Source organism: Branchiostoma floridae, chromosome 13, assembly GCF_000003815.2.
Source record: "Branchiostoma floridae strain S238N-H82 chromosome 13, Bfl_VNyyK, whole genome shotgun sequence".
NCBI lineage: Eukaryota > Metazoa > Chordata > Leptocardii > Amphioxiformes > Branchiostomatidae > Branchiostoma > Branchiostoma floridae.
In genome coordinates this window covers 1,198,362-1,217,693 of record NC_049991.1, presented here as the reverse complement: position 1 = coordinate 1,217,693, position 19,332 = coordinate 1,198,362, and the positions used below count along the sequence as shown (strand labels likewise).

Below are 19,332 nucleotides of genomic sequence, written 5' to 3'. Positions count from 1 at the left end.
ACTTATCTCCCCATGTGACCCGACTTATCTAGAATAATTCAAACTCTGTTCAAAAAATGACTGTAAGTGTAAAACATTCTACTTCTATTGGAAAGCCATGACTGAGAAGTTCTTCTAGCACAGTAAAGTTATTCTAACGGTTCATCGGAAGATCACGTGTCTGTTACTCTCGTGAGTTTATGTTCTGAAGTGATTGGTCATCAGTATTGATTCTAAAGGCGACAGTGGGCATAAAAAATTTGATCCATGTGTACTTTTGTGTTAGAAGAAGTTAAGCTTCTATGATTACTTCAAACACAGACGAGCTTCCATGATAACAGTACTTGATATTTAGACAAAAAAAGACTTAAATGACAGTAAAACTAGTACTGCCCGGACACATACCTGTCCCATTGTAGTGAGTGGTCCCTGTGGAAAAGCCAGTATGTCAACAGACACTCCCCTCGGACATGCTTATGAGGGAGAGGTGGCAGGCTATCAGGCTGGGCACAAGAAAAAAAGCAATTAGACACACAATCAGAGGAAAACAACATGATAGTATCTGTGAATAGTTTCAGGTTAGTGAATGACTGGATGATGCAAACTAAGGCCCACTTCAAACAGACAACACTTTCATAGTCCTGCGACTGTTGTTGTCAACAACGTCGCCGGCAACGGTATTTTTAGGCTGTCTAAAGAGGATCAAAATAGTCGTACAAGGTTTTTCCTCGAATCATCGTGCGTCCACCTCGGACCCAGTTGCGCGACCCTTCAGCGGGGGCCCGCGACTATTCCTCACATGTCTAAAAAAGAATCGTCGCCAGTGACGGAAGTGGATCATATGCTGCGTGTTTGTTTCTGTTCGAAAAGGCTTTTAATCCGTAAATATACATGTAGTCAGTAATGGAAACGTATTTTTGTGATCAGAAACTGCCTGTTCCAACGCAATGCCCTGCTACCAGTGGCTATATCCTTTGCATGTCCCTATTCCTTGGTGATAATCTGTAAGGCCTGTAATACCACCAGCGACCATGATTTCTCGTCTCTATACGGGCCTCCGGATGTCATTCTTTGTTGAGGATGTACTCTGCATCCTATCTATAAGACAATGTTTGTTTGCAATAAAAAAATACTAATCTGCTGCATGACGAAAATAAAGAATTGTCCCGCTTTTTTAAATTTGCGAGCAAGAGGTCACTGTGGGTCACGCACGCACCGCAATGGAATCCTGCACTGCGAGTGTCCCGCAATACTCTGGGCGCATGTCTAAAGACAACTGTTGCCCATAACGATAGACAATAACAGTCGCACGACTTTATAAGTGTTCTCTGTTTGAAGTGGGCCTAACACAAGAAGACCAATCATGTACATGTAAAACTAAAGAATCATAAAACAATTAATGAAACAGGATATCAAGAATAATTCAAGCTTTTACAAGCAAGGACTTTTGCTGCATATTTTTGAAAGCATCATTGGTACCTTGATGGCATTATCTGCCAGCAGAGGAAACACAGTGGGCTGTATGGTGTGCAGACAGGCCTGGAGAGAGGCTGTGCCTTTGTGAGATGTCGTCTGGGTGTCTTCATTCAGAAACAGGTGTTCTGTGTCAGGCCCAAACCTGCCAAACATTGATGGAACCATTATTTGTACATTCAGGTACACAGAGCAGCAAGTTTCTTGGCTGTTTCAGTAGCAGGGTATATTTATCAGGGAGGGGTTGCTAGCCATTCACCTTTAATGTGCTTGAGGCAACCAGTCAAAAACCGGACCCCAATTTTTACGTCCCTCCCAAAAAACAAGAGCAGCCACAACATTCTGAATAAATCAATCCAAGAGCTCAACTGTAAAGCTGCTACCTGTTGAGCTACAGGGACATCCCAATGATACATACAGTCATGTTCTCAAAAAGACAAGGTTAACCCCAATCTGAGTGGATTAATCCTATCAGTCCAATCTTAAATGTAAAACTAATTTAGAAGAATCATAAAACAATTAATGACACAGGATAAGAATATTGAAAGTTTTACAATGAAGCAAGGAATTTTGATGCACATTTACTTAATTCATATCTTATGATAATCACCTTAACCAGTCTGTCACCAGTATGACTTCTATCATTTACCTCTAAGGTATTGTGATTATGCAAATTAGGTCATAATTTGCTTTTTTTTACATTATTAATAATCATTACTAAAACAAAATGCTCCTCTTGAACCAGGTTAACTACATGTACATGTATATAGCAAATATGAAGTTCCTGTTATCAAGTCCTTATATTTTCATGATATACATACCATTACATCTTCATTTAAGTTCTTAAATTTTTAGTATCCTGTTTCAAAGTCTGAATTAAAATGCCCCTACAGTACCAAAGACAGTTGCTAAAGGACCCAAACTCATGCCAATCAGTAGAATGACTAATGAAAATACTTCGATCATAGTTAAAGCTATTAAGCCAATTCAATTTCACGGTCTTCAGATTTTTGCAGGTGCCACCCATTGTTAAAATGAGATAAAACAGGCATTCTGAGATAGAATCCCATGCTAGGTACTCAGTTGCACCTGAATAAAGTGAGGAAAGTCGTGTAAAGTACCTTTCCCAAGGGCACAAGATTGGTGACATGACAGGATTTGAACTCGAGACCTCTCAGTCCTGAGCCAAACACGCTGCCACTGCGCCATGCAATCTCACAAACGTTATCAAGGCCCAAGTATGACATAATGCAACTAAGCATGGCTGAACTGGTGCTTGTTCCCAGACTACTGTCCACATGTACCTCCTGATCCACTCCTGATACTGTGTGTTCTTCACTACTCCTGCAGGAGTAAAGTGCACCACGATGGCTGGTCTTTCCTCATCACCATCTTCCTGATACCTGAGATCAACAAGTTAGAGAACACATCTTCATGGGGACCAAACAACACTCCTCCTAAAAACAAAATGTCCACAAAGTTTGGGATACTGTCAAACCTGGCTGGCCAACCTCGTTCAGTTATAAACAAACTGTTACATCAAAACAGTCTTGTCCAATATAATATACCCTTAAGATACAAAAAGAATTGCAAACTTGAATTGCAAACAAATGAGGTGTCATTTTCAAGCTTCTCCAGACCTAAAACACATTATACTCAATCATTAAAACTTGGAAACTTTTTATATGATATAATTAGTAATGCCCCTCTGCCAACCAAATGTCTTACCCATCAGCTACAACTTCTTTGTAGTCCCCATGCTCGAATTAAGAACCAGATTTGAACGATGAACAACACACATTTTCTACACAGTAGAATTCTGACATATGCATATATAATGAATCTATTATCATAGTAAGCTTCCTTTGGTATTCTTATTATTCTTACTTTGCAATCTGGCTGTTGGTTGTCACAGGATCAATAAAGTTTTCCATGGGGCATTCCACCACTGTGAATTGAAAACAAACAGATGCAAAATGTAACCAAAAACATGTAAATAACATATAATTTACATAATTTATGCAATGATATTCATCGTAGACAAACTTAATACTGCAGTACCAAGGAAAGCCAGCAGGGGGCCCAAAATATAATCATTTCCAGCTTTTGCAACACCCAACCAACACACCAAGTATGAAACCAGCCTATCCAGCCATTTTAGAGTTATCTTGTTCACAGACAGACATGCAGGCAGACAGACAGACAGACAGACTGACAGACACAGAAACACTAGTGAAACATGGAGGTAAAAATACCCCTGTAGATCTAAGGTCTAACCATGATCTTATACTGCAATACTATTTAGCAAAGTTGTACTGACCAATGAAGACAGGCCCAGGTGTGTCAGGTTCAATGTAGTCTTCTGGGTTGATGATTCTCCCATCTGGTAAGGTGGCCTGGTTACCTTTCTTCAACTCACTAACCCACACACCCCTACAGGTGAACATCACACTCAGTAATCAAGTACATACAGGGCTCGAAATACATTTTTCTGCATACCTGCACTGGTGCAGGTACATTGTAACATTGAAAATTACCTGCACCAGACAAACTTTACCTGCACTTTCTCAATTTAGGAAGTATGAATTATACTAAAATTGTTTAGGAACCATTGCTATCTTTTTCTTTTATACTTTATAGGTAGTAACATTCAATGCAGGTTATAACAATACCCATACATCTACATGATATGACATAAATGAATAAAACTCAGTACATGGAGGTAGACACTTGAAATACTTGCACAGCTCCAATATTACCTGCACATACAGGTGCTATCTCGAGCCCTGGCATGTATTAGTGAACAATGTTGGGGTAATTAATTTTCAAGTGGGCAAGTAATTCTTCCCATGCAATCAGACTGACTGTAAGTTATGATAGTTCTTGGATTAATCTCAGCAATAATGCCTTGAGATTAAATACTCACGGTTTGATTCCATCCCTCAAAGCCTTTTCTGATAAAAACCTGCCTTTTCTTGGCTTCAACTGTGAGTATAGAGAGACAAAACATGCTTAACGGCACATAAAGTTATTTACTTAAACTACATGTTTAGGGACGGATTCAGTATTTGCCAGCATATCACTGATTCCATCTGTTGAAAAAGAATTCTTCAGGATGTTAAGTTACAGGAGTGTTAACAAGAATGTTAACAAAATGTTTTAATTCTGATAACATCAAAGTTTGAAGGCAAAAACTGTAAACCATGAATTATATTAACGAGTAGTTTTTTTTCTCTAGCTTGTTGTGATCAGTGCATAATTTCTTTTGTATAGAAATATCAAGAAATATCATTTAAACATATAATAGCTAATGAATGTCCTTGAGTGTAAGGATATGAAACACGGACTTACCGAAGAATACCGTCGTCTCTGAGCTGTCATTTTCCCAAGCTACGAATGATGAAACATGGACTTACCTTACAAATATAACTTATGACAAGAGACTCATCCCTCTGAGATGTTTTTCTTCTTTTTGCCTCTGTGAGAAGGTACAAAATTACAATATAACTAGAGTTTGGCGAAATCATACCCCAATAAAATATTTAGAGCTTCTGTAGATCTTATGCAAATGATATACAGATTTACATAATTTATGCATGGTGATGTTTCAACGATTTTCTTCCTTTTTCTTTATGAAACCAAGGAGCTTGATAAAAGCTCCTTGGTGAAACAGACAAAATGTAGACCTTCATTGTCATATTAGTCATAATCCCAGGAAAACTCTTTCCGTCCAGTGGCCTGTAAAAAATGCCCCAAAATTAGCAGTTTTGGGGTGAAAATTTGATTTTATTTATGTTTTTTGACAAAAAATAACTTTTTCACAGAAAATGACAACTAAGCCTGTCAATCAGTGAAAAGGCAGCCCTTTCCATGAAACGTTGAATTGTCTGAAAACCGACGATTAGAGAAGCGCTAGCGCCTTTCTGAGAAAGAGTCAGACTGGCCCCAAACTCAGAACCCAGAACTTTGCCTAAGCTACCTGCATGCCCAAACTTACATCACTTCTTCCTGAGCACATTACTTATTCCTAAGCTATTCAACACCTAAAAATCGTGACCATAGCTTGTTCACAGAAGTTTGGGCAAGAAGACAACAAGAGCGAAGTCAAGTAGAGTTTATAGTCAATTGCACCAAGTTTCTACAGTCAAAGGTACAGAGACAGTTAGCCTTTATTACATGGAGATGGGATTTTAAAATGCAGTGGGAGTCCAATAATCCACCAAACAGATTCCTTTGTAGCAAAATTGACCAATTAGCATTGTTTTGAGTATTGCCAATTCTCAAGTTTCCAAAGACAATCTGGTCCAGGTTCATGTCCGGACCTGGAAATGATCCTCTGGATCTGAATTTTCTGTATTGGTACCTCCCCCAACCAACAATACATTTTTTTCTTTCTGTCCTTTCACATCTTATTCTTTAACTTTAGATTCATTTTGGCATTCTATGGCATTAGTTATCTGTTTTCTGATACTTTTTTTTCAATGAACGGAATATTTGTGCTCATTTTACAGCTGCTTTGCACAATTTATTGTGTGGTCGAAAACTTTTTTTTTTTTTGGAAATGGCCGAAAATTGGTGCGAGCGCGGATGTCATCCATATAATCAAATCAACGTGGCATTACTGCAGAGATAACTTACTAGGTGAATTTCTAGGGCTGGTTGACCTGCTGGAATCATCAGATTCTGAGTCGATATCAGAAACACCAGAACTGTTTCTCCTGACCACTGGACTCTGGGAAGGAGAGCTGGCGGCTTTGGGACTGAGACTATGGTCAGGTGACCTAGACCTGGCCTAGGCTGAGCCCACCTTCAGATGATGTGTCAGGAGCTGTGATTGGACAAGAGAAGGTTTTTGCATGTTATTTCCTTATACACAATTGTAAAGCATCAGCCAGGGCTCAAAATTCATTTTGGGGATTGAATAGTCATTTGAACTTCCTGAACTGTGGTTCTATACTCTAAGAACCTAGTCTTAAGAGATCTTACAGTTTCTCAAATGTAAGATTCCTGGCAAAATGTATGAAGTTACTGCTTACCACTGGATGTGACACCTGTCCCCTTAAGAGCTGGCATAAGGTGTCTCAAGGTTTGTGTAGGCTTGAAGCACATCTTAATACTAAAGCTGTTTAAGCATTTCCGAGAGATCCTTGACATTAAGGGAGTATGATGAGACACTGAAGAGGACAGACTATACATACACATGTAGCTCACCTCTGATTGGTACCTGCCAAACAGTCATGACATCATCAGTCATGGGGGACAGCTGGTACGGCTTCACATCTGGAAAAGAAACACTCTTGTGACCTGTGCTAAACATGCCTGCTTCTGAATTCAGGATAACAATTAATATCCTACCTAGAATTAAAGTTAGCAATTGCACTCAGAGAACAATTCACCAACAATGCTCAATGTTGAATTAGAGCAGGCCACTACGATTAATTTTGAATTTAAAGTTTATTACCATTCAGTACGCATGTACGTGTTTTTTTCTTCTCAAGACACACTTGTTTTTACCAACCCAACGTGTTATGTTTTTTTCAAAGCAGGTCACTTGTAGCCTGAGTATCATCCTCCGTAGTGACCGCTGGCTCACGACTTTCGCTTGCTAACCACGGTGGTTACACAAGCGAAAGTCGTGAGCCAGCGGTCACTACGAAGGATGATACTCAGGCTAGGTCATTTGACCACTTCAAGGCAAAGAACTAATGTGTTGGGTGGTGGAAATGCTGTCTGAAATGTGACTGAGTTTACGTTTATACATGTAATACACTCTTTCACCTTCAGGACCTCATTGTAAACACTATATTAACTGTATATACTTCATATTTGGGATTGCATCTGTAAGCAGTGACACCTATAGCTACAGTGCCATGTTAATCAGTCAGAATTGCCCATCGGCTGTGACTGTTATGTATTGATTATGAATAAAGAACAATGTTCCAATATCTTTACCAAGTCTCAGAATACTACAGAGTGTACATGATATTGTAATTATCTAGATCTAGATGTACTTACCAACTTTTATCTTTGGAAAGTATGTGAAGTCTTTTAATGCTTGGTAGAAATCTTCCTGTAATACAGTGTCATGTAGAAAGGGGATTTCAAAGAACAATATTGGAAAAACTTTGATAATACAGTAATATAGAAGAGCTATATACACAGTCATGTGAATAGTGCCACCAAAGGAATTTGGAATTTAGATGGACAAATGACGAGGCTATCAAATGTTACCTGTATTGGTATTACCTATTTCAACAAGATACATTTAATTTCTGTGTAAGACTTACTGCGTTAGGAGGTCCGTACACCCGCACTTCTGGTACACCAATGCTCTGCAGAGTCAGTGTCATGCCTGGTACAACAAAAACAAAACCCCTCATTTATACAGCACTAGTCATTTTCATGCTATGAGTTTTCATATAACATCCTGTCAATAATTCCATTGGACATATACCGGTATTTAAGACAATATATATATGTTAGCCATTTTGATTTTGTTAATAATTTGTTTGTTTGCTCAGATCCTGATAGCGACATATAAGCCTGGACATATACGATATAGGGCAGCAAGTTCCTCACTGTTTCAGTGGGTATATTTTTATAGGGAGGAGTTCCTAACCCTTCCCCTTTCAAGTGTCAAAAGCACCTGAACACAGAGTACCCAATTTGCATCCCCTCCAAAAGACAGGTGCAGTCCCAACCAAGATGCCCTGGCACAGAAATGAAGTCCAAGTTACCAACTAATGTAATGGGAACAGCCTCCTTGATTGGAACCAAGAGCATTTTGTACAAGGACATCCCTAGTAAAACATAATGCTACATTATATTTTGCTCAGTATATAATTTTCATAATTACCTCCCAAACCCCCTACATTGTTCCAGCTCAGTCTGGTTAGAAAGATGTCCTCCATTCTGCTCACCTTCACCCTGGGTAAGATCAAACACCTTTGGTTAGCACTGGATCAAATGAAATCACAAGGCTGACATGGGAACCACTGAAACAGAAGAGGCGAATACAACCGTTTCCTGGATCCTTTTGAACCCGGGCTCGTCATGAAACAAGTGCACTAACCACAACTAAATGGTCCTGAGCAGTTAGACTGCTCAGTTTGTGGCACTTGAACCCTACTGCTAATAAATGACTAGGCCTTATACTCATCACATTATCCACGATCTTCGGATGTATCAATGGAAGATTGGCCATATTCAAGATTGACATAGGGTTGTGCATATTTTTCACCTGAAAACCCGTCCCTGTCACACATGTCATAAACCATACTTTGTACCTTGTACAACTGTTGTGCAATAGATTTTTTTTATTATAAGCGAGGCTCAGGCGATTGCCACAGAATCTTCGTCCGATCGATTATCACCAAATGTGACAATCAGGGCGGGTCATAGAGCTGTGTACCTTAAGAAATTTCAGGTACAGGTACAGTACACGGGTTTAGGTACAGGTCCGGACCTTTACCTGTACCTAAGCAAGTTTGATCAAATATCCTTAAGTTATGAATGTAGCAAGTTGTCTTTTTTAGTGAGGAATTGTCATATTTGTATGAGAATTTAAATATTTGAACCTCAAAACAAAGTTTTCTTAATTTTCAACTGCACGATTATCACAATTGTCATCTTTGATTTGGAATTTACTCATCTTTAGTCTCAAAAGTGGTGTTCAACAGTGATTTAGTTTGTTTAGGTACAGGTACAGGTACACAGATGTTAAGGTCCGGACCTGTACCTAAACAAAGTTATAGGTACGGTACAGGTACGGGTATTTAGGTACACAGCCCTACCGGGTCATTATTACTTATTAACACTTAAATCATGTTGATGCATGTGAACTGAAAGAAGACTACTTACTTATGTTCCATCATAATTCTCTGGGTTCCTTCTCCACAGTTGAAAAGATATCTGATTGCACAAAAGACAAAATGTGATTTCTCCTGTCAAATCTGTCACATCTTGCCATCACCATATTGTTTAATACATGTATAATGCAAGTTGATATTATTAGTAAAAGTTGAATTGGATGAAGACAAAGAAATCTGGTTACATGTAAGTCTTTATTTTGGTTGATCATATCTCTGTGAATACTTTTTATCACATTTTGAACTGAATATCAAATATGCCAGTCAAATCAGGTCAGGAGGTGACAATCCCTAGTGCTAGATGACCACCAATACCACCGATATCAGTCATTTCTCTACAGATATCAGTCATCTTATCATCATATCACTAAGCTTAGATACAGGGTTTTCCAAAACTTTAGTAATACATATTATTCCAGTCCGGCAAACCCAGTGCTTGCCTCCTGACATGATTTGATCCAATTCTACTTTTAGACATGCCACGTTTTTCTACCATGATGACATTGAAATGGCCACAATCTTTAAAAATGTATGTTTCAATGTCAAAATGACATACAAAATTTGTCATTTTGTCAAATACTATGTATCCTATCAGAGAGCCCTGTATCAGAAGTGTAAGCTTTGGAAAAGTCTTTATTATCTCACCGTTTAGTATCACTGAAGACAAAGAGAGACGGACACGTATCACGGGAACCTGCTCCAATCACTTGCAAGTAGAAGTTTGCAATGTTGTTGACGTAGGTTTGGCCTTTCTTTCTTTTCTTCACGTGGCGTAACGTTTCTTCTGCCATTTCGTTTTGCTTCTAATAATGAGAAAACAACAAATGATTAATGTATACGTAACATATATATATACATATATACGTATATAACCCTCTGAAACATGTCACACTACATTCATCGTCATGTCCAGCAGCTATTGTTTGGGATGGACTATACAGTCAAACCTGGTAAGGCGACTATCTACCCAAGTAGACTTAACCCTCAGTGAATGTGAACTGCAACCACATCCCTAGATAGGGACCTTGGGTAGAATCTAGGGGCTAGTCATGCAACAGTGGCATCTGGTATGTACTGGAACAGTGTAGTCTCCACAGACTTCAATAAGATGTACAGCTAGCCTCATGACATAGCAGCTGCTCTATTTACAATCTATACACTTAATTCAACATTAACATATCCGTTTATTGTCCATGCTGTTGTGGACGTACAAAGCGTCCAAGTAAGTCACTTAAGGGTCCTTAGCAAAGTAGATCCTCATAGGCAAAAAATCATATATCGTTCATGTACAATGCAATGTTACACTAGAACGAAAGCCAAAACTGCAGTGACTTTCATGCGCTGTCAAACTACAGTGTGGAACACTACCCTTAGATGACCCCTTAGATGGAACATACCTGTACAGCTTCAACCGTAGATCTGCTAACATACTTATAACGTTTAGGTAATTTACCTTTATCTAAAGGTTAAGGAAGCATAGAGAGAGACAAATTATGACAGCACATGTGACCATCACCAGACGAACCAAGCGGATATAGAGACAACAACAACAACAACTTTATCTCAATCCTGCAGAACCATTTCTGGTAACCATTGCTATAAAGATCTAACATGACTAATTGTTACATCACCTGTAGATGTCTTCCCCCTGGAGGAAACACTGCAAGTCTGGGCTGTCGTCTGCTGGTGGCCGTGTTGTTCTCCCACCGTGCCTTACCGCCCCCCTCCCCACCTTCACTACCACGCCGCACACTGCACACACAAAACGACCTCAACAAGCGCCTTGTGTGGGCGCGACGGAAGCTGAAACTCGTTCGAAAATGAAGAGAAGAGAGTAAAGATTGCAACATGAAGGGTTTTTTGATGCAAGGTTAAAAGCAAAACCCTGGCAAGACGTGCGGAAGGGTGATGTCGTCGTGTTGCAGCAGATGGGTACGAAAGGTCATAGGTCATACGTACTGTTCTTGAGCCCAGGGTGGTAAGGCAAAGCTCCTTGATTGAAGGAGAATGCAATGTGCCCTCTAAGAAGCAGAGAATATTAATAATGTGATATCACTTAACAATTTTTGCCCCCTTTAGCTCATGAATTTGCGAGATGATTAAACTTGGCACAAAAACAGCCTGTGTACGAGTGTACGGGACCTTGCTCAGTGTGCATACTCTGATTATAGGGGTGTTTATTTAAATATATTCAACAAAAAAGAACAACTGTACCATATATGTTGATCGAAATCTAGATAAAAGCAGAACATAATGTATTTTTTCATCAATCGTTATGTATTTTCATAGATTTCATAATTTAGAAGGCTATTTTGCTAAAAATGTAATGTAGCCCTAAAATTCAGTGGTAGGGTCCAATTTATCCTTTCAAAGTTTCCCTCCGGTTGAAACACTCCTTCCGATTGGTCAATCAAAAACGCATGCGTACTGGAAGGCGCTAAAAATTGGAGAAGATGATCGTCTGGAGGTTAGAATTTACAGAAACGGCCTGAAACTTTCTAAATTCATCGAAAGGAAGAGTTTTACTGGCAACATGCTTGACGCAATGTAGGATCGTGATCTGAGAATAAGCAGTACTGGAAACAAACAGGAACGTGGCGCGAAAGTTTCTTGAAAACAGCCTAGGTTTGCTGTCGGGTGGGAGGGCATCCATCTGACACCGGGCAAACCGACGTCGACTACACCTTTTACAACGGAACGAAGGACAGTGAGCTTGTTCTTAAGGTTAAAGACAGTAAAATCATCGGTAACATAAATGGATGCAACCTTGAGCATGAGGAGGGACGTGAGGATCCTTCTTGTTGGAGAACGTAAGTAACAGAACAACAGTAGAAGTACTGCCCCCCTCCCACACAATTATAATTTAGGTCGCGAAGTATTGATCTGATCCTTGATCTGGTGTTACGTATGGTTTAACGTACCGTAGTCTGTTACGACATCAGTAGGTGTATACTTATAATAGAGGGTGATGTAGATGTATCATCATCCTTGATACATCATATAAGATCCAAACTTCCTGTCATGTTGGTGCCATCACGTGGACTGTCAGACTCTGCCCCTCCCTTTTTTCGACCTTGCCATAATTTTTCAGGGATTCCCGACCTAGATATGATATTCCTACCAGTATGATTTAGGCAACCCAAAGGAAAATAATTCTGCTTACCCGACCAACCTTATCAAAAGTAAAAACCTTGACTGCAACCAAGACTGTCTTTTTTTGTCGACCGCAAACAAGGCATGCAAAAACATTTTAAACCTGATGAAAGTTTCGAAACAAAATTATCCGAGAAGACTTGCATGTTTTCTTCTTTCACTAGTTTCAGTTTCACACTCTTTATTAGGTTAAGGCTTTAGACAAGTTAATACAAGAATGTGTAGCAAACATTCTGCTTTGTTCAGTTTATCATATATTATACTTATTCGCGGCGTATCACTTGTGGTTGTGCTTATCATTTGCTTATGGTAGTATCATTATCTAGTATAATGTCCTTGTGCTTGTACCATAGAAATCTATATTAATATATTATGCAAAAGATGTCAAAAATACCTGATGCATCTCAGTATTACACTGTGAAACTGGATTTGTTAGATCACTATGGCTGGAATCTAAATAAAAGGAAATAAGAAAAACATTCCAACCTACCAACCCTAATTTTTCAATACTGTGAACAGAAATTGTATTAAGGACTTTATTAACATTCAAATCAATATTCATGTGGTAATAGGATAGAGCCAATGATGGCCCAAAGTGATATCAATTTGCTTAATGGATATGCCATATTAGGCACTCAAGCAGTAGCTGCAGAATTTGGAACTTTTCATCCGAATTCATAATTTCATAAAGAAAGCTTGAAAACTGAGGAATGGTATGAAGGTAGTACAGGAAATATCATATATAAAATATTCACTTCCTACTTTAAAGACAAGTATAGATAAATGTCATCATTACATACATTCCCCAATGCAGAGCTCAATTAGCCGCATTGTAGACACTCCTCTAGATTCACTTCAGCTTATTGGTAGTAATCACTCTGCCTGTTGCACTATTGACCTGTCTTGCTTATTACTATTAGTTACCTTATTTACCACAAGCCAATTGGCATGCAGCATCTTGATATAGAATGTTCAATATAAATCCATTGCGTTGTTATTTCTTTGCATAAGAATTAAGATTAGCTCTATAGCTTACAACTTGTACCTTGCAGCAAGGTTTAGAAAATGCCCTCATCGTTTTCTGTAAATACTAATGCATTGTCGAATACATGTATGAGTTTAACATTGTGTGATCAAGAAATCTTGATGTTGAAAACTTATTAAGTGAATCATTCTATTCTACATTACCAGAATTTATTTATGAAAAAAAATGATAAGGGGAACCAGTTCTTAAAATACATGCTGTAAGCTAAAGAAAACCCTAAAAGTAGTAGTAAAAACGTTTCTTTGTATTGCTGATACCTGACAGCTAGAATTAGTAGAAATGGACGGACAATGGGATAAAACCTTTGTGGGCATAGACCTTCTACATCGGTTGCACCATTGAGTCATTCGTTATGCTGCCAATTCTATAGTAATGTGTTCAATTGACCTTGAAGGGTTGTTGATTCTCCTAAATTTACTGTTAAAAATTTTACCAACCCTGCTGAATTTTGCGTTAACAGGAACGCCCATGCACTGCCACACCCCCTTTCAGGCTGGATAGGTTTTTACACACCCTGTACCAGACAGGTTTTTCTGAAAATCCATCTGACGAAATTGTTTGTTTTACTTTTAGCAAGAGGAGACTAATAGACAGTAATAGCCTTGTATTTATGGCAATATTTTCTTGTATACAGCATATACAATAGACAGCTTGACTTGTGAATGCACCTGTAACCAAATTATTCCTGTATTGTTCCAGCTCAAGTAGGGAAGACCTCCCTGATCCTGTCCCTCGTTAGTGAAGAATTTCCAGATGAGGTAATGACATGTTGCTATACATTCATTTGTACTAATGGTAATTATAGTATGACCTTAATTATAACTTGACATACGTGTACATGTCTACTATACTCTAGCTTTCTGTCACCATCACAGTGCAGAAAAATAGTGGACACTGTCATTGCACTAGTGAAGTTACAAATGTACATGTATGCTACTACTCATTGTATATTTAAATGCATTTGGACAGTATTTAGAAGATGTTTTGTTGCTTAGTATATTGCTATTACCCTAAAGTCACATGATCAGTGTTGAGTCATATAGTTTGGCAAAGGAATCTTCTTACACATAAGAGCTGATTATTTCACTCTTCCAAAAATTGTTCTTCTGTGTCTTGCATGTGACGGCTGTGTACATTATTCAGGGCTCGAAATACCACCTGCATATTCAGGTTAGTGCAGGTGAAATTGGAGCTGTGCAGGTGTTTCTGGTGTCTACCTGCACCTAACCTGCACTGGTCCATGTACTGGATTTTTTACACAAATATCTTCTGATGCAGGTCTATAGTATATGGATTGTTATTAGCTGCATTTACTGTTACCACCTATAAAGTATGGAAGGAAAAATAGCAATGGTTCCTGAACAATTTTAGCACAATCCATACTTCCTAAATTCAGAGCGGTGCAGGTAAAATTTGTCTGGTGCAGGTAATTTTCAATGTTACTTGCACCAGTGCAGGTATGCAGAAAAAGTATTTTGAGCCCTGCTGAAGGTGATAATGTAATTATAGTAATGTATACTAATACATTCATTTGTACTAATGGTAATTACACATTGTATAGTATAACGGTTATTAACCTTAATGATAACTTGACATACATGTACATGTCTACTATACTCTAGCTTTCTGTCACCATCACAGTGCAGAAGAATAGTGGACACTTTCATTGCACTAGTGAAGTTACATGTACAAATGTATGATACTACGCATAAAATGCATTTGAACAGTTTTCAGAAGACGTTCTGTTGCTTAGCACACAGTGATATATTATGATGTTGTTCCGTGTATCTTCATTTGCTATTATCCTATGGTCACATGATCAGTGTTGAGTCATATCGTCCAGAGTTTGCAGGGTTTAACAAGTTTTCTAGTATATAGTATGTAAAATGTACTTGCTCGAACCAACTTTTCGCTTGCCTCAAATTTAAGTAACACTTCACTATGTATTTTCACTTCCAGTAGTGGAATTCTATTGGCTCTATTTTTCTGTGTTGACCAATGCCTGATGCCATGACTGTGAAAAGTAGCAAGGACATTTATATCAAAATCTAACTTGTGGAAAAATCTTACTTGCCCAATCGGGCAAGTGGGGTAGGACATGTGCTTGCCGGATCAGCACTTTCACTTGCCGGGAGAATGGAATCTTCATATACATAAGAGCTGATCATTTCACTCTTCCAAAAATTGTTCTTCTGTGTCCTGCATTTGACGACTATGTACGTTATTCTACATAATTGTTACCTCCATGAAAAATGGAGGTATGGTTTTGAGTGTGTCTGTCTGTGTGTGTGTCTGTGTGTTTTTGTCTCCGGATATTTGTAATCATCATAACTTGAGAACCTCTTGATGGACTAGGATGATATTTGGTATATGGTTAGGGGTTGGGAAGACAAAGGTCAAGGTCAATTTTGGGCCTCCTGGTGTGTGACCTTGGTACTGCAGCAGAACTTTGTAAGTATTGGTTTGTGAGTTGATGATGGTTTCGCATGTGTCGTGCCCAGGTGCCTCCCCGTGCAGAGGAGATCACTATCCCAGCTGATGTCACCCCTGAGAAGGTCCCCACACATATAGTGGACTACTCTGGTGAGACTGGCCTCTACAAGTCCTTTTTTTAGTATGCCAATTAAATATGCACCCCTGGTGGGGGATCTCAGACACATCTGTGGGACTGAAACGTTTAAAGTAAGCTCCACCAATTACCTATCTTGAGCACGTCTTGGACCGGATTAATTAACGTTTGTGATGTTTTTATCACTTTTTTCTATAAGGAATTCTATACAATGTTCGCACTTGAATTTGTAAAAATGCAAGTGTTTCCCACTGACATAATGATTGTCTCTACAAAGATGTAAATTGCCTGCTACAAGTTACAAAATCACTCAGATTAGAAGAAATGTAAGACATTGTAAATGAAAACATCCCCTCCTAGAACTGTAGAACCCCTTTCTCTATCTAAAGTCCAATATTTCCCAATTATTCATGTGATGACCCCAAATTAAGTTAATATAGGTAGCACAGATTAGTTTAAAAATCACACAAAATACTTTGTGTAGCTGTGATGACTGTTGCCATACGCAATATATATTAACGCCAACATTCTTGGTGCTGCTAGTTTGGTCTCTTGGCCTAGAAGGGTTGCAAAGCATTACAGGTAGGGGGGGGCGAAGTCTGCCATCTCTGATTCTGTTTGTTTCTTACAGCACAAGAACAGACAACAGATCAGTTAAAGGATGAAATCTTAAGGGTAAGGATTTTATCTTTTTCATTGATGCTTTATCAATCAATGTTTTGATTTTTGATGTCATGTGATTGCTACATTAACTACCCTTTACAAGAAGGTTATGTTTTCGGTGTGTCTGTGTGTGTGTGTGTGTGTGTGTGTGTGTGTGTGTGTGTGTGTGTCTGTTTGTCTGAAAACAGCATAACCCAACAAGCCTTTCATGTATCTTGATGATAACCCCACCCCCAACACCCCGTGATCCCCACCCCAGGGGAAAGGCCTGGACAGTTGTGCAGAGCTGAACTGAGCAGAGTTCTAGGACACCTTTTGAATCTGCTTAGAAGAATGTTATTGTAATGTCTCAACTAATTACTCTTCTTTTTTTGTTGCAGGCAAATGTAGTTTGCATTGTGTATGCTGTGGACAATGAGCATTCAGTTCAGATGGTAGGGATAGGTTTTACCTCTAGATCTGTATAGGATGTAGTTAGTCATTGATTTGTTTGGAAAGATATTTCCTCTATACAATGTCTCGTGTTCAAATTTGATTATGTTGGTAAAAAAACTACCATCAATTCATTTTTTATTATTGAATATTAGGCCACACCAATTTAATTTCTTGGTTCTCGGATTTCCCGACCCATTATTTTCCGATATGGAAAAAAAAAAAATTTGTCCCAAGAATAACAATATAGGTTTTGCTATCGCAGACCTGTAAAAAAAACGTTCCAGGGGTACATACTGCTGATAAACCAATCAGAGAGCTTCTTTGTAGTCACATGATAGAAACCAACCAATAAGCTGGATAAATCATGTCATGAAAAGCTGAAAACTTGACTACTTACCTTGTTTTTTGGGGTTATACAAGCCTCATATGTTCACCCCAGACTTTTTGCTAATTTTTATTTAATTTTTTTTCGACCTCCCGCCCCAAATTTTTTCTGAAAAAATCCGAGAACCAAGAAATTAAATTGGTGTGGCCTTAAATACCTTTCTTGCATTCAGTTGTCCAGTCACTAGCATTGTTCCATCAGTAGTACTGACGAAATCTATCCTATCGCTTGAGTCACTTCTTGTTACCTATGTCTAACCTTAATTGATACACAAAGTTTCAGTAAAGGGAAATTAGGGGTGGGGACTGGTAAAGCATACCGGTACAAACCTGTTTATTCTTGTTGAACCAGTCTGAAAAAACTGGACCTGAAAAAAAATCAATGGACAGGATTTTTGACCAATCAGAAAATAAACATATTATATTGTCAGGCAATTGCCAGGCATTTGGGGTTTACCAGTCAGAGAAAATAGCAAGGCTGAAGTAGAGTAATAGTTATTTCTACCAAGTTTTTACAGTCAAACTCACAGAGGCAGTTAGCATTGTATGCATAAAGATAGAATTTTTAAATGCCATTTGGAGTCAGATACTCCACCAAACAGATTCCTTAGTAGCGAAATGGACTATTGTTTTGAGTATTGCCCATTCTCAGACAATCAGGTCAGGTTCAGGTCCGGACCTATGTCTGATCGCTGGTCCTGAATCGTACCTGAACCATACCTATACCTGAACCGTACCTGTGCCTGAATTTTCTGTACCTGTACCCACCCCTACTGGAAATGAACTGATCTTTCTATCAGGACGAGGTGTAATTAGAATGGCTGACTTTTTCAGATCACTCAGAAGTGGTTACCATTTATCCATGAGACAGTGGGAGAAGACCTGAGGATGCCAGTATTACTGGTAGGAAACAAGGTAGGACTGAGCCGCGATGTGTGTGTGTGTGTGTGTGTGTGTGTGTGTATGTCTGGGTGTCTGTATGGGGGGAGTCCTGCTAATGCTTTCCCTGAATATAGAGTTTTACGCTAAAATCAAGGGAGGCAATTATGCAAAAGTTTGATCATCTCGCTATGTTTTAAATGAACAAGAGGGCTTTCCCTATGAATTACCAGACATTAAAAAGGCAGCCTTTACAGGAAACAGGAAAGGGGCATGCAGACCCTCATGCAGATTTGCTCCACTGGACTAGATCCTTTATATGTAGTTCCTGCTGATCACACCCATAGGAAGTTGAGTACGGAGCACCTCCCCTCCCCTCCCCACTCCCACACAACAAGCTCTGGGTACCTAGAAAGAATGACCACTGCATTGTCTCCTGAAGGCCCTGTTATCAACAGTCTCTCAGTTTTATACTTTAAAATCCTTTTCAAACCACAAGAAATATCATTTCAGAGGGTTGAATGCTAGAAAGCTTGGGCCTCCAGCACTCACTTGTCCCAAAAACCTTAAAGAATCCCCTCAAACAAAATCCTGGCTGTTTGACCTATATAGCTAGAGACCATTTAATTCCCGGCTGTTTGGACTATCTGACTTGCAAGTTACATACTAAAGGATAGAGCTGTAGGCACACAGCAGGTATCACATCAAGCCTGTTTAAAAGAGAAGGTCTAGCAACCCCTCCCTGTAAAAATATTCCCTGCTACTGAAACTAAAACAAGGAGCTATGTGTCACTTAGCACTGTAAGATAAACTACGGGGTAATATTGTCAGGAACTACATGACTTTGTACATTGATTCTTTCACCTTGGTCTTAATGGAGTTTC

At 38.9% G+C, this 19,332-nt stretch overlaps 3 protein-coding genes across 5 annotated transcripts in view; 1 reads left to right on the top strand and 2 right to left on the bottom strand.

The window, feature by feature from the left end:
- Nucleotides 1–6,284, bottom strand: part of LOC118428799 (zinc phosphodiesterase ELAC protein 2-like) — a 30,362-nt gene extending 24,078 nt beyond the window's left edge. Inside the window, exons 1-8 of the mRNA XM_035839009.1 lie at nt 6,091–6,284; nt 4,869–4,930; nt 4,379–4,437; nt 3,773–3,885; nt 3,340–3,400; nt 2,757–2,855; nt 1,459–1,597; nt 385–482 (exon numbers count right to left, since the gene is read on the bottom strand). Coding sequence (XP_035694902.1) covers nt 385–482; nt 1,459–1,597; nt 2,757–2,855; nt 3,340–3,386 — 383 coding nt within the window. The 5' untranslated portion in view covers nt 3,387–3,400; nt 3,773–3,885; nt 4,379–4,437; nt 4,869–4,930; nt 6,091–6,284. The remainder of the gene's footprint in view (nt 1–384; nt 483–1,458; nt 1,598–2,756; nt 2,856–3,339; nt 3,401–3,772; nt 3,886–4,378; nt 4,438–4,868; nt 4,931–6,090) is intronic.
- LOC118429301 (zinc phosphodiesterase ELAC protein 2-like) lies at nt 6,234–11,438 on the bottom strand. Its single transcript, XM_035839783.1, has 8 exons — nt 10,952–11,438; nt 9,966–10,123; nt 9,313–9,363; nt 8,309–8,379; nt 7,740–7,804; nt 7,468–7,522; nt 6,664–6,732; nt 6,234–6,280 (listed from the first exon to the last, which is right to left on the bottom strand). The coding sequence occupies exons 1-8, from the start codon at nt 11,168–11,170 to the stop codon at nt 6,234–6,236; spliced, it is 735 nt and encodes a 244-aa protein (XP_035695676.1). The 5' UTR covers nt 11,171–11,438.
- Nucleotides 11,439–11,696: 258 nt separating this feature from the next.
- LOC118428710 (mitochondrial Rho GTPase 1-A-like) overlaps nt 11,697–19,332 on the top strand; it is a 28,302-nt gene continuing 20,666 nt past the window's right edge. For 2 of the 3 annotated variants that reach the window (XM_035838854.1, XM_035838853.1), the window contains exons 1-6: nt 11,697–12,130; nt 14,218–14,276; nt 16,020–16,101; nt 16,719–16,762; nt 17,131–17,184; nt 18,404–18,484. In XM_035838854.1, coding sequence (XP_035694747.1) covers nt 12,076–12,130; nt 14,218–14,276; nt 16,020–16,101; nt 16,719–16,762; nt 17,131–17,184; nt 18,404–18,484 — 375 coding nt within the window. In that variant the 5' untranslated portion in view covers nt 11,697–12,075. The remainder of the gene's footprint in view (nt 12,131–14,217; nt 14,277–16,019; nt 16,102–16,718; nt 16,763–17,130; nt 17,185–18,403; nt 18,485–19,332) is intronic. The other variant, XM_035838855.1, reaches the window with a different exon arrangement.